Source organism: Columba livia, chromosome Z (assembly GCF_036013475.1).
Source record: "Columba livia isolate bColLiv1 breed racing homer chromosome Z, bColLiv1.pat.W.v2, whole genome shotgun sequence".
Classification (NCBI taxonomy): Eukaryota; Metazoa; Chordata; class Aves; order Columbiformes; family Columbidae; genus Columba; species Columba livia.
The window spans coordinates 57,890,027-57,905,080 of NC_088642.1; the positions used below are offsets into that span (position 1 = coordinate 57,890,027).

The following is a 15,054-nucleotide window of genomic DNA, read 5'->3' on the forward strand; positions in this document are numbered from 1 at the left end:
CCAGCTGGTATAAAAAGTGGCTTGTATTAGCTATACAAGGAAGAAGATACCAAGACAGTAATATCCATCTGGAGTTTGTTAATTAGCCTTTCTCAGCAGGTTGGGCTATTCGTTCAGGAGCTGAGTGTTGTAAGTGCTCGTGTCTCTCATCTATCCTCACATTCCAGTTTTGGGATCCAGGCAAGAAACAGACATCATGTCTTTAATTGCAAAACTCAGTTAAGCAGTGTGGGAGCAGGGAGGGAAGAGAAACAGGTGGGAGGGAAAGAAGGATGAACTTATGTTCATATATTAATGTCATAGCCAGAAACAAAGTAACATAGGAACTGCTGGATCAGAAAAAAACAAAAACCAAAACCAACAAAACCAAACAACTGTGTTTCTTCAGCCAGTATCATCCACCTTCCCTCTTTTGATAGGAAAAATATTTTCACCATGGTGCTTGAAGGCCGTCAGAGCTTACTGCATCAGGGCTGATACATAGTTTAGAGTACCAGCTATGCATTGATGGAGGAGCTTTGGGCATCCTTTGGAATAAAAAAGGTATCAGTTAGACACCAAGGTAGAGATGTCTCAGCTCCTCATCTTTGAATCCTTCAGTTCCATCACATGTGTGACACATCAGAACTAACTGAAGTGTTTGGGCACCGGGTTAGCAGGCATTGATCCTGCTCTTTGTGATACACCTTTCCCAAGCCCTGGTTATTGTCCCTTCTTTACAAGCTGAAGGTCTTAGTCTACCCAGTACACTTCCCTTGACTCTGTAGTGACTCTGCTGTAGAGTTTTTTCTTGCATTTGCAGTGTTAAGATCTGGAACTAATTTAATGGGCAGGTGACTGGTGCACCAGGTTGGTAACCTTGAATGTGCAAGCAAATACTTAAGCAAATATCCAAGCCTGAGACCTCAAAGACCTTAAAGCATGCAGTGTTAGAAAAGTGGCCAAACTAATTTCATCCTAAAGCAAGTGGGAACATCTCTTGGGTCACCAAGGAGTTCTGTTGAGACGTTTGTTTGAAAAGAGTATAGATATCTTACTCATTCATCCATAACCATGAGGTTCACCAAGGCCAAGTTCAGGGTCCTGCACCTGGGTCACAACAACCCCAGGCAGCGCTACAGGCTCAGGGAAGAGTGGCTGGAAAGTGCCTGGAAGAAAAGGACCTGGGGGTGTTGATTGACAGACAGCTGCATATGAGCCAGCAGTGTGCCCAAATGGCCAAAAAGGCTAACAGCATCCTGGCTTGTATCAGGCCAGCAGGAAAGGAATGATTGTGCCACCTTACTCAGCATTGGTGAGGCCTCATCTCGAATCCTCTGTTTGGTTTTGAGCCCTCACTACAAGAAAGACATTGAGGTGCTGGAGAGATTTGAGAGGAGGCGACAAAGCTGGTGAGGGGCCTGGAGCACAAGTCTGATGAGGAGTGGCTGAGTGAACTGGGGCTGTTTATTCTAGAGAAAAGGAGGCCGAGGGGAGACCTTATCGCTGTCTACAACTACCTGAAAGGAGGTTGTAGCATGGAGGGTGTTGGTCTCTTCTCCCAAGTAGCAAGTGATAGCATGAGAGGGAATGGCCTCAAGTTGCACCAAGGGAGATTTAGATTAGATACTAGGAAAAATTTCTTCCCAGAAAGAGTTGTGAAGCACTGGAACAGGCTTCTCAGGGAAGTGGTTGAGTCACCATCCCTGAAGGTGTTTAAAAGACATATAGATGAGGTTCTTAGGGACTTGGTTTAGTGCTAGAGTTAGGTTATGGTTGTACTTGGTGATCTTAAGGGTCCCTTCCAACCAAAATGGTTCTATGATTCTATGACAACAATGGACCAGGTGTCAGGTTCAGCATTGGTTTTGTGTATCCAGCTCCCTTGAAACATATTTTCATCTTTCTTCCATGAATGGAATTTTGTTGATCTACACCCTAAGAGTATATAATAGCCACTTCTTTACCATGGCAACGCCTGTTTCCAGAATTTGCCATCTGGTGTTTCTTATTTCTCTCTCTCTCTTTTTACTTTTTTTTTTTTTTTTTTTTCCTCAGCAGCTCTAACATTACTCATTCCGCATCCATTTTTACTTCAGCATCTAAATGATACTTTTTTTATTGCTCATCAGAAATTTCAGTAGGTCTGTATTCTAAGCCTGCTGCAGATATATAGGTAATTAAGCTGGCTGAGGAGTCCAAATATTCCTCTTCAGAGGGAGAGAGATGGTGCTTTTTGTGAAGTATTAAGGGACATTATTCTTGCAATTTTTGCTAGTGTAGTATTTATCTATTTGTCGTGATTTTAATATCTTTTTTTTTCCTGACTAAAATTTTAAAACATTTGCTTATTAAACAAGGTTAAATCATACAAGCCATAAGTGCATTTAAAGGCTAGGCAGCCAAAATCTTCTTGTCTACAGTTTAGCAGTCTTTGCTTATTTTTCTCCATAGAAAAAATAGAAAAAGCAAAAGGTAATGCCATACACACAAAAAAAACGGTGTGCAAATGACTGCTAAACAGTGCTCTTTTGGTCCTCTTGATCTCCCTCCTAAGTTCCTTCCTATTGCCTTTTTACAGCTATTTGATCTTGCCTTTACATGTTTTTTTAATTGCTGCCTTAGAAACTGCTGTCATGACGGTGATACAGGCCCTCAGCGTGGGAATCTTCACAGGAGGAGAAGGATGCTGATAGCAATAAGATTACTTCCTTGAATTTAGAGGAATAAGCTTTTATACCAAAGGGGTTAGAAGACCATGAGGTGGTTTCTGGCAGAAGCTGTGGTTAGTCAAGAGCTGCTCAAAGCCCAGGACAGACAGACTGGGGCGATGGCAGGGTCCCTCTGCTCTGTCAAGTGTCATGGAAACTTCCATCCTGGAGCTTGCAGCAGGCACTGCAGTTCCTAGACTCTCCCCCTGCTCCTTGTTTCTTGAAGAGTTGTCATGCCTAGTATTGCCAGACCAGAGAATTGAAGAGTTGAGAATTCAGCTGCCAAGAGTCATGTGGTAGATTAAAATACCATGAAATTTAAAAATTAACAGAAATTGTGCTAAAATTTTGACTTGGCAGCAGAAACTCAGCAGCAATAGAGTCGATGTCATCTAGGATTCAAAGGGGGAGTTAGGCTCCATATTGCAGGTTTTTTTCCCCAACAAACAAAGACCTTAGGCAAGCTTTTAGTCTTTTCTGGAAACTGAAAAGATGTTCTGCATTTTTCTCTCAATTTCTTTCTTCTTCCTAGGCACTTAAAAAATACAAAGAAACCAAAACCCCAACAATTAATGACATGAGCAGAAAATCAGAAAATACTTAGCTCAGTGCCAGTCAGTCCTAGGCAAAGCAATTAATTTAACCCCTCCGGTTTTGCATACTGTAATTGCATTCCCATAAGGCCTTTGCACACCTCCACAATGAATGACCTTACTGCTGGCATGGTGGCATGTTACAGAAATTGTAGTGAACACTAGAGCCTGTGAGGTTCTGCCTGTGTATTACTTGAGGATGACTTGTTTTCTTAGAAGCTATGAGATGGGTGTGGTAATTCAGAGAACTGTGACTAGGTATTTCAAAATCATGCTTGATAATCAGGAAGAACAAGTATTAATATTTCAATGCAAACCTCTCACCTTTGTAAAATTCTTTTAAGATATGACTTGTTTTGCCTTTATGTAAAACTGATGAGAGAGACAGATTTAAAGTAACTAACTATGATTTCTTTCTTTTAGATTGTGTTTTTGGAACAAACTGATCAGCAAGAGCAACTGGCTAAGAAGTGGGGATTCAAAACGTCTGACATAAGAGAACTGAGTAACCAGTATGTGTTTTGTTTAGGTTACTTTCAGCAAATACAGTTTATTCTCCAAGTGAAGTAATGTGAGTTTCAGTGAATGGATTTAAGCAGGGACCACATTAAACCCAGTCTCATGGGCAAAACTTCCTTTCAGCTCTGTGAGAGCTCTTAACCCAAGAGCTACCTGCATCCTGGATTTGGAGGGTGGATGATCTGTGTGCTTTTTGCATTCCTTGGTTTGGGACTGCGTCAATGGCTGAATTGTGCTGGCTGATTTACACTGCACAGAACAATATGCTGTACTTAGCTTTCATACATGACCTCTTCTGTACGTGCAGAAGTAAATGACGTTCTTTCTTGAGATTGCATTTTATATTAGTTTTGTCAGCAGTGGGCCTAACTAGCTCAAAACCCTGGAGTAAGTAATGTAGTTAACACTAACACTGCAATTCAATTGCTTGGGCTTTGACATGCTCCCTAATAAAACTTACAAAATTAGAAGATTTAGACCTTCTAAACACAGAACCTTGGATTTCTAAATGTCCTACAAGTAGAGCATTTCTTTTGTTTTCAGCTAGTGAAATCCCCCGCCTTCCTGGTGAAGTAGTTTTGGATTGCACCTACTATGCTTTGCATGCAGTAGCACAACTGTAAATGATTTGTGGCTTAGAATCTAGTGCTGCAGCATGGTTTTAGCACTCATTTGTTAAAAAGTCTGTGTGCTTTGTTGGAAGGCTAATCATACGAGTCATAAGAGTTTTTCTGCACTTGAAATAGCCTGGGGAAAATGGAAGGTTCTGGGAATATGGATCAGACTGAGAAAGATCTTTCAGTATTTCTAGCATGTAGGAAAACAGGACGAAGGGGAATAATGAAGAGGTGAAATCACTGTTCATTCAGTAGTGAAGCAGAATGGAAGAGGAGTGAGAGAAATTCTATACTGCATGGAGTTCCAGCACAAACTAAAACAATTATACAACTTCTCGGTGCTGTGGATATATTAATCCCTGTTATTGCATGAACACTGTATGACAACAAAAATTATTACAGTTCCATCATAACAATGCCTTTCTTGTCAAGATATCAAGCAGATTTTTTTTCACCAGTTTCTGTGTCTGCATTTATAGACACAATGACTGTTCTTACATTAGCCTTTCAAATTAATTGATTGCATATATACATACACACATATAAAATGTAGAGGAAAACTGGGATGTAGAAAGTTGCAGCTTTGTACATCTAATAGACTGACAGCTAGAGGCATTCCAAATATTTCCATGCTAGGAAGCAGTACTGTGCCCAAATCTTCTCATTTTCAGGTGGGTTCTACACTGAAGTAATTTTAGTTATTACAAAGTTGGTTTGGCTTTATTTGTTGGTATTTAGTCTGGGTAAATATCCAAGATAGTTGGATTTTTCAAGCTCCTATATTGTTCTTCTCTCAGTTAGCTATTTATGTCTGTGTAAAAGTTATCATTCAGCTGCTTCATATTGTAAGAGGAGTATGAGTAGAAGTATAGTAGGAGTTCGACAGGCTGATGCTGAAAGAGGAAAGTTAATATGTGCTTGCTGTTTGCTCTGGTGGATTTTACTCAAACATATGGCTTAAAGCAAAACTACTTACTGTAGAAAAAAATGTGACATCTTAGACTATTATAATTTTCTTTTTTTTACCTAGTGAATTCTTCATGCCAGGAATGGTTGATACACACATTCATGCCCCTCAGTATTCATTTACTGGTACGAGAGTAGATCTACCTCTTTTGCAGTGGTTGACTACCTACACTTTCCCAACAGAAGCCAAATACAAAGACAGTGATTTTGCAGAAGAAGTGTACACCAGAGTTGTTGTAAGTACTGTAAATATCATTTAACTACTTGATGACATTCATATTTGTGAAATACATGTATGTTTTCAGAAGGTCAGCAGAAGTAGTAAAGCATGTTTTAAACTAATGAAAACCAGATAAAACTAACGGTACAGCCACAGTTCTAATTGCCAGCTGAGATTGTCCCCTTTAAGTTCCAGCCTTGTTCTGTTGTTGCTGGTAAGACAATTCGATCTCATGGTTAACAACCCACTTGTTTATCGTCTTTTTTAATATCCGAGTATGATGACCAACATTTAAGAGTACTCTCAGAGCTAGTATAGCCAGCAGTTACTGACAGCCTCAATGGAGAAATAATCAAGCATAATTAAAAACAAAAAAAAAAAAAAAAGAAAAAACATCAGAAGATGTTTGCTTTATTGCACAAACAGTCTGTGTTATGAAAATATCTTCTGCAAGGACTGCATGAAAAAGAAAATGCTTCTCACAGACAACAGATTTGGGGTGTTTTGCAGTAATTAAGGAAGACATTTCTACAGCTGATGTCCTTGTAGCAGGAATATCTTTCAATGCAGGGTCTTTGCATGAAATGTGACAATGGTGTTGTGGCACAGAGAGAGGCTGTGTTTGACCTAGACTGGTTCTGTAAAATATTAAGCCTTTAAAGTCAAATTCCACTTGATGAACAATAAGCAGCTAGGCCATCTTGCAGAGTAATTATTCTGTCCTATAACTGAAATGCATCCTTTAATATGTGGACTGAAATATCTTCAACAGATTAAATGATTTGACCAGCATAAGTTGCCTTGCATTTGTCTGATACTGTGACAACATGTGTTATCAAAATAAGAACATAGTGACTCTGAAATAAATAGTTCTGCTGTCCTTGTGACACAAATTAGAAAAAAAAATACTTTCTGCCATCTGTCATAACAAAAACATGTAGGAGCAGCTTGGTCATAAACTCTAGTGACAGGCACGCATAACTTCAGCTACATAAAACATAAAGATGATCTCACCCTCTAGCTGTGTGCCTCAACGTACTGTCTCCATCCGTTTGGATTGGGTGACAGCAGCACAGATATAGTTCTCATTATGCAAGGTGTTTAATAACATCGCCTGGAAAAGAACTGCCAGTGAGAGACAGAAGTTTGTTGTGGGAGCATCAACACAATTGTTAGGCTGTATGTATCAAACAGGACAAGGTCAGGAGAACATCTTCAGCCTCAAATGCTACAGAATACCCATTCCTCTGCAGTGTTTGATGCGGCTGATAATCTTCAACTGTTAGAAACAGGACTAAATTTGCAGGGAACAGATATTGTTTCATATGCATCTTTAAACTTTTGGAATTGTAATGAAATCACAATCATTTTCTTCAAAAGAAAATTCTGTTTCCAATAAACACTTTCTGCACTTGGTAAAAGAAAGAAAGTAGGTGAAATTTGCCAGTTTTTACCTGGAACCTTGTCTGGTCTTTCAAATTTCACGAAAGCCAGTGCTTCATGCTGATGTTTTGGGAACAAAATGTTTTTAGATTTCATTTATCAATGATGTTAGGAATCCAGAAATAGATAATTTGGTGTTTTAAAAGCTAAGAAAGACAAAGCTAGTTTGTCTCAGTAATGACATTGTTGTTTTTGAGACTAATTTTAGGAACCCTTAAAGACATTTTCTTAATTATTGGCTTCAATTTGAATACAGTATGAAAAAGACAGAGCTTGGCTTCATGTTTGTCAGATAATTAGCTCTAGACATTTCCAAAAGTTGCATTGGATGTCTTACCTTCTGTCTCATTAAAGCAAAAAAAAATCTTGAACTACATTGTAGTCAAAATCCAAAAATGTACTTTAAACCTGTATGTTGGATGGTTAGTCAACATAGTATGCATTAGTACGAAGATCAAGTGAAGCTATAAATTTTGTCATAACTTGAAGTAACTTTAAATGTTTCTTCATTTACTGTTATGTCCCTCAAAAGTAATATGAACAGGTATCTACCACCCTCTCCTTTCAGATGGTATAATTAAATAAATAATTTAATTGCACTCTGAGCAGTTGTTCTCAGTTTCCTTTTACCTTAGAGTTTTTTACTTTCTATTCAGGGATAGCAAAGGTTTTTTACACATGAAAACCTGGCTGTTTTTCCCAGCCACATCAGGTGGACAAATGAAACTCACTACTTTTTCGCAAAAGCCTTGCTTTGCTAGCATTAGATAAGCAGTGCTTCACTGTGAAAATTGGAGAACCTTTCAAAACTAGGAAATAACATATATATATATACATATATATATTTAGAAATATTTCTAAATATAATTCAAGTTAGACACAAGTCAGAATTTATTTCCAGTTTGAGTGAAGGAAATATAGACTGATTTCTGTGGGTTTAGCCATTGTTAAAATCCTGTATGAATTTGGAAAAGGAAATTTTAAATTTTTAACACTCAGACTTAAAAAAGCTATTATGAAATTAAAAACCTATATTTTTCCTTCCCACTTTACTGCACAATTTCACAATAATTAAATGTACTCGCAGTTTGAAATCAGACTGCCTGTTCTGCATTTTGGCAGCGTGGCTAATTTTTTTCCAGACAGTAAAAACTGGTTTATTTTTACAGAGACGAACCCTAAAGAATGGCACGACTACAGCTTGTTACTTTGCAACAATTTACACAGATACTTCTCTTCTCCTTGCTGAAATTATAGGTAAGACTAACAGAGTGAGTCTTGAAGGAGGTTGTGGAGACCCTGTTAGTTGAAGGAAAGAGAGCTTTGAAGTGTTATGCTAGCTAGGGATCTGTCTTTCTATTAATCTGGTTTTTGATTCATTGTATCTGTTGTACTATGTCCCCAAAATCCACCCTAGTTACACTTGTTCCCTTACCCACCTATTTCCTACAGTTGTGTTCTGCTAGTCTCTTCATTCCCAAATCAGCTGCTGGATGAGCCTGAATTAGGTCTGCTGGAGTTATCCTCCATCTGCAGGTCTCTGCTTTTTCCAGCTTTTTGCTGTTAGAGGATTAAAAGGCTGAATGACAAGAGATGTGGTCAGTGTGCTAATTTCATGATGTTCTGAAGTTTCAGTTGAGAACCAACATCAAAAATCTCCACACACCCTCCAAAATCCAAACAGTGGGACTTGTGTCAGTATCTTATCCCTCCTTTCTGTTCACCATTACAAGAGCCTGCTGTTGGAAAGCGATGTAATTCTGGCAGGATTTCTCAAGGCTCAGCCAGCTCCTAAAGCACAGTAATTTAATGGGGATCTCAGTTTCCATTAAAAATTCCCTAGTCTTTCTGATTTTGTAGGAAAACCCAAAACTTCGAAGCCATTGTGTTCAACATCTCTGACAGTAAAAACATGCAAAAGATGTCTTATGAGGAAACATATTTAAAAGCTTAGGATTTAATATTATCTACATTCCTTTTAAGACTTACACATGAGTTCTGAGTCCTAGCAACAATTAATCTCAATAAATAGCTAGAAATAGCTCTGGTAATTTTCTCCATCCAACATGAGAAGCATTTTGGAACCTGGTTACTTTCTCTTAAGGAGAGGCAGTTTGCTGAGATCTTTATGCTTTTTCTCAGCTCACGGTAATAATCTACTACAGTTACTGTACTTTGATACTTGTGTTTCTTGTGCTCTACTTCACAGCAGTCTTCTTCATGTGCTACCATGTGAATCCTGGTTATGGTTAAACTACAGTAATCTAGTCCTCAATTATAACTTTTATAAAGTTGGGTACTAATGTGGACAAGGAGAACTCATATTCTAATGTTGGGTTTTGTTTGTTTGTTTGTTTTTTCTCTTTCCTTTTTAGCCTTAAAAGTCACATCAATGGTTCCAAATTAAAGCTAAGAAAAGAGCATAAATTCTGGTCATCTGGAGTGAAGCTGGCTGGGGTGTAAATTGCTATTTTGATTTCAGTACAGGCTTTGATAGCAGTTTTTGATAACCATTGATTCTGAGTTTTATATTCTTATGCATCTCAACAGATAAATTTGGTCAACGAGCATTTGTTGGAAAAGTCTGCATGGATATGAATGACAGTGTGCCACAATACAAAGAGATTACTGCTGAGTCTGTCCACGAGACAGAAAGGTAAGGTGATTAAGTTGAGGGCACAACCTTTAGAAAGAAGACTTTTTCATACATCTGAAAAGTGAATGTGAAACTAAGAACTTACAGGTGTAAATTTATTAGGAACAGGTTTTTTTTCTTCCAACAATATTGTTTCCTACATTTATGGCAATTTCTGTGTACCCAGTTTCTGCACAGCCCAAGCATTTTCTCTCTAGCTCTGGCAAGGAAAGGGAGAAGCTGCAGCTCTAGGGCTTGGAGGGGATACGTGTATGTTGTTGTCTGTTTTCTGCCTTCTCTTTTCCGTTTACAGCTCTGCCTGTGGAGGTGATGTGACCTGTCAGGCTGGTGTGACAATTGGTTCCTTCACCACTATTAACTTCTGAGCTAGTTCCTTCCCCCATTTAGGATAAAGCTTTATTCAAGTTGTAGGAGTCAGCTTTCATATACCCCATTTCAAACATACTGTGGTTCTCCTTTCCTACAGCATAGCACTGGTGAAGTCACTCCAACTTGCAGCTGAGTGAGGGAGAATCAATCACGGCAATGTACTTGATGGAGGGGACTCAAGGGGAGAGCATGTCAGACTGCTGTCTTAGCTTTCCCTTGTCTTCTGCATCCATGCTCAGAAAGTGCTTAAGCAGACATACAGCTTTTCTCATGGGATTGTTTATTTACTTGTATAAATGTTTCAAATATCATGCCAAAAAATACCAAAGAGTAATACAAACATTTTATGGAACTTGTATGAAGTTGCTACCTTATTTTTGCAAATCATGCTAGAAGAATGCCAGTAAAAGTTAGAAATGATCAGGGACTCTAATGATGTTTATGTTTACATATATTTTTAAAACATGTAGTGTAAGTTGTTTGTTCTCTACTACCATCTGTTTTCCTTCACATAAATCCCCAGTTTTCATAACACAGCGTGAGTTCTGCTGAATGGGCCTGAATGTGCCAGAACTTCCAGTTCCAATATTTTTCAAAGCTTTAGAACTATCTAAATATCTTTATCTTAAATACCTATCTTGTGCCTCCAACTCCCGTTTCATGTGATTGTGTTAATAACAAATGTGTGCCTGCTTTGAATAAGAGCTGTGTGCTTGTCAACATGGATCAGGAACACTTACCTTATCAGGCCTGAATCTCAGCCATACAATAGCAGAGGGATGAAAAAGCTCTTTTTTTAAGAATGCAATATTTTTTTTTAAACAAACAAACAAAAACCACCCCCCCCCCCCAAACCACAACAAAACTAAGAAAGGTGTCACACTTTCAGAAAATGTATTACACTGATTTCAGTTCTTTACAGTTAACCTACGGAAGTAGTTATGTTGTGTGCATGGAAAGAATATAAAATTTCCAAGTGCTTCATATATTAAGTCTAAATTCCAGTTAAGAATTTTAATCTACCCTTCTTCTGCAAAGAAAATTGAACAAAAAGTTAGTAAACTGAAATCTAGAATATGTTGTATGCTACTAATAGTTGTAGTCACCTGGAAAGAAGAGGACTTGTGCTCAGATCTGTTCTGCTACAGAAGACAGTGGTTTGAACCTGAGCTTCTTTCCTTACGGAAAAGTACATGAGCCAACAAGGCATAAGCTGTTTTGAGCAAGGTATTTCAGTTTTGAAACAGTGCTGACTCTGTTCAAAGGATGTGACAAAGAAAGAAAACAGCTATCTGGAGGTTTTGGATTATTGCCTGAGAGTTATACTTGTGTAACAGTTTCTGCTCCAGTGAATATTTTATTAGATCAGGTGAATCAATAAGAGGGGAGACAGACAGATTACACCTAATTTACATTGCATTATGTCTCTCAAAGTTAGACAATGGTGAGCTCAAACGCCTTTGGTCATTGCAGAAGTTCAGCTTAGATCTCTCACTTCCAGGTGATGATCTAGCACCAGCTTCCATGTTGTGAATCTAGCCTCTAGCATTATTTTATTTTCCATCTGAAGATGGAAATTTGATGAAATTTTGATGAAATTTGATTTGATGTTTCTTGCAACCAAAACAATGGCTTTTTCTGAATATAAACTATGACATAAAAATTCACAGAGATCCTGTCCAGAACCCATCTCACACTGGCTTTCAGAAATTCTTTGCATGAAGTGTACATATGAATTTTCAAATAATTTCTTCCTTGCAAAGTCAGAAGAAGTTTTATTTGCTTACCTGCATTATTCATATTGAATGCTTGAGGTTTTTTATAGAGGTCCCTGAGGTAGTTTCTTTTATTAAACAAAGTAAGTAAATCTATACTGTATTTTCCATGAGGTAGACAATCTATACACTAACATTAATATAAGCATTTCCAGGAAATCAAGGGTCCTTTGATTGAATGAGGTATGCAACTACTGTAAGTGATGTATGAAATACTGCAGTATCTTTTAAAAATAGGACTTTAAATAATAGATTATATTTAATGCTGTAATTTGAATTCATGGATGGACAAATATGAGCTTTTTTTTTCCTCTAATGTTGCAGCTGTAGTTTAAAATGATGTTTTCAATGAAGCTAATGTAATATGTATTGGGTTTTCAGGGAGAACTCCAAGCAATTACTGTGGGTGTAACATTAATTATTGCAAATGAAAAAAAATCTGCATATTCAGGGTCAAATTCACAACTAGCATAGATTTGTGTAACTATCCCGTCTCCATTGTGTTGCTTTTTTAAAATTTCATCTGAGAATCTGGCCCAACTTTCTGTGAAAAGCTATGCTTAATAGAGTATCTAAGTAAATATTTTCTGTATTTTTCATAATTCCTAACACAGATGACAAATTTATAACATATTATTTCTGTGCTTTTTCAGGTTTGTTAAAGAACTACTGGAAAAAAAAGTAAGTAGAGTTCTCCTTTGTATTCACTTCTGTATTCAGAAAATGCTGTGTGAATTTATGAAATAGTTAGTCCAACTGAAAAACTCTGTTGGCTTAGTGACAAATGAATAAATACACATCTTTCTGTGTCGCAGACAGATACCATCAGTCTGAAAAACGTTCTGTTGGCCATGTTGTTGAGAAATGGACTTGGAGCAGACTAAGTTCAGTTTTGTGTGATCACGGCACAGCAGAATGATGTTCTGTGTGTGTTCTCTATTGACTTTAAAATATTTGGCTTCCTAGAAATGACAATTTTCTGTGAAAGACAAGTGGAAGTCGGTCAATCACTCTCTGGTATATAAATGGACCAGTAAAAGAAGTCCTCACAAGCATAAATGAGTGCTTTTACAGTACAATTACTCATCCATTACCAAATTATTGGTTTTGGTCAGCACATGTCTTCAAGTGCATTTGTAAAGAAATTCAGGTTTACATTCCTGAGGAAAAATAAAGATTTATGCTCCAATATGATGAGCAGGGCTGCTTTTCTTATCAGCATTTTATTTCCAATGGCTTTATTTTTTGACATTTGTATCTCAAAATATTCAAAAAACAGGTGCCTAGAATTTAATACCTAAATCGCATGTATTAGTAGAGTAAATTGGCTAATCTGCAGAAGTCCTGACCTCCTTGTATCTGCGAGATGGTGTAAGTGACTGCAAACCAAGTTATTGTATACTGTCTTCCAGTGGTGCCATATGCACAGATATTGCCTGTGACTGAAAGCAGAGCTGAAATGCCCTACTCTATTTTTTAATAAAAATTGAATCCAGAAGAGCAAGGTGTAATGTAAACATCTGTAGCTCTAGTCTTGGTGTCTTCCCTGCTGTTTCCTACTGTATAGGATATCTAGTGATACTACTGATACTTCTATCCAGGGAATACAGGGACAGCTTGTTGCTGTCATGAGTGGAGAAGATTAACAAGAAAAAGGCTTTGGTTTTACAGAACTCTGCAGTTTTGCATCATTACATCTTTGATATTCACATAAGTGGGACTTGGAAAAGGTCTGGTCATTAATGTGATTTATTTCTATTAATGCATATTGGACTATCAGCAAATATGAAAAAGCATCCAGTGCTTCTCCTGAAGTCTAGTAAACTCAGTAACTCAATGAAAGAGTTCTAATGAAAATAACTTATTTACTAAGATTCATTAAAGCTGTTTTCAGAAAAAAAACTGATTATTTGTGTGGTGAAATTTCTAATAAAAATGAGGAAATGACTATACGGCTTAATTTGTGTTGACAAAGATGGAATAAGCAAGAAGCAATGGAGACAAGATGTAATTGTTGAGTAAATGCTTTTCTTAATTATGCTTAGTGATATATAGATGGAGAAGCCCAATCATGTCTTTTTAATATTTTCAGTATCCAAGAGTACAACCTGTAATAACCCCCCGCTTTGGCCCTTCCTGCACAGAAGATTTGCTGTGTGCACTTGGTGATTTAGCACAGGCTCATGATCTCCTTGTGCAGGTAAGCTCTGAGAGCTCTGCATACAAGTTAAATGGTTTGGATAGACAGTATACAGACCAGTAGTTTTCATAATTTCAGCAAAACACTTAATCCACATTCTTACCCGGGAGCCTGTCTTTTAAATTCCTCTGAAATTATTAATGGCACTCTGCAAGAGCACTGTGACCTGCCAGGAAATGAGAAGGCTCATAGATGGAAGGAAGCGCAATTCAACAAGCCCCAGTGCATGGTCACTAGGAGACCAACACACAGTATCGTAGGTTAGAGCAGCCCTTGGGTTGCTAAAGGTTGCTTTCCCTAGCCCAAGGCTGTTACGTCTGTCTCTGCTTTCTGCTGCTTCTGTACAGAGCAGATTTCAGTCGTTAAAAGAATTACTCATCTTTGTGTCTTATTTACCATTGTTAACATAGCTGTAGGATTTCCAGTGTCATGATGTGTGTATTTAAAGCAGAAATATTTTAAAGCTTACAGGTCTGTTGAAAATTCAAGGTGTTACCTTTATGGTTACACAGTTCTAAACACATACTGTTTAAAGCTATCCTACATTAGAAATACATTGCCATTAAGAAGTGGACATTTTGAAAATATATTCTCTAATGGGAGTATGGGAGGAGCCATATTTTATTTGAGACCACCCCATCTGAGGATAGAGGTAGCAGCCACCTGTATGTTGCTCTGATCCCAGAGTCTACTCTGTGGTAGGCTGGTTCTCTCTTCTACCTCACATTCATATGTGTTATTTATTATTTTAACGTTTGCCAGACACCAAGTGCACCATTATGTCACCAAGCTACTGGGATGGACTATCCAAGCCAACCATCTCATACCACTTTTAAAGGAACAAATGAAGCTATTCTTTTGTGTCCCAGAGACCTCTCTGATGAAAAGAGAAACCCTAGGACTAGATCTAACTACAGGCTTTCATAAATGCTAGTTTCTATCTTTATATGTTTAACACCAATAGGTTGCTCAAAATGTTGTGATGTCAGTTTGAATCCTATTTAAA

General features: G+C 37.7%; 1 protein-coding gene across 1 annotated transcript in view; it reads left to right on the forward strand.

Annotated features, from left to right (window-relative positions):
- The window catches only part of GDA (guanine deaminase), a 33,015-nt gene that overhangs the window by 3,431 nt on the left and 14,530 nt on the right, over nucleotides 1–15,054 (forward strand). The window contains exons 2-7 of the mRNA XM_005504218.3: nucleotides 3,707–3,795; nucleotides 5,450–5,621; nucleotides 8,218–8,305; nucleotides 9,599–9,704; nucleotides 12,502–12,529; nucleotides 13,941–14,048. Of these exons, the coding sequence (XP_005504275.1) occupies nucleotides 3,707–3,795; nucleotides 5,450–5,621; nucleotides 8,218–8,305; nucleotides 9,599–9,704; nucleotides 12,502–12,529; nucleotides 13,941–14,048 (591 nt within the window). The remainder of the gene's footprint in view (nucleotides 1–3,706; nucleotides 3,796–5,449; nucleotides 5,622–8,217; nucleotides 8,306–9,598; nucleotides 9,705–12,501; nucleotides 12,530–13,940; nucleotides 14,049–15,054) is intronic.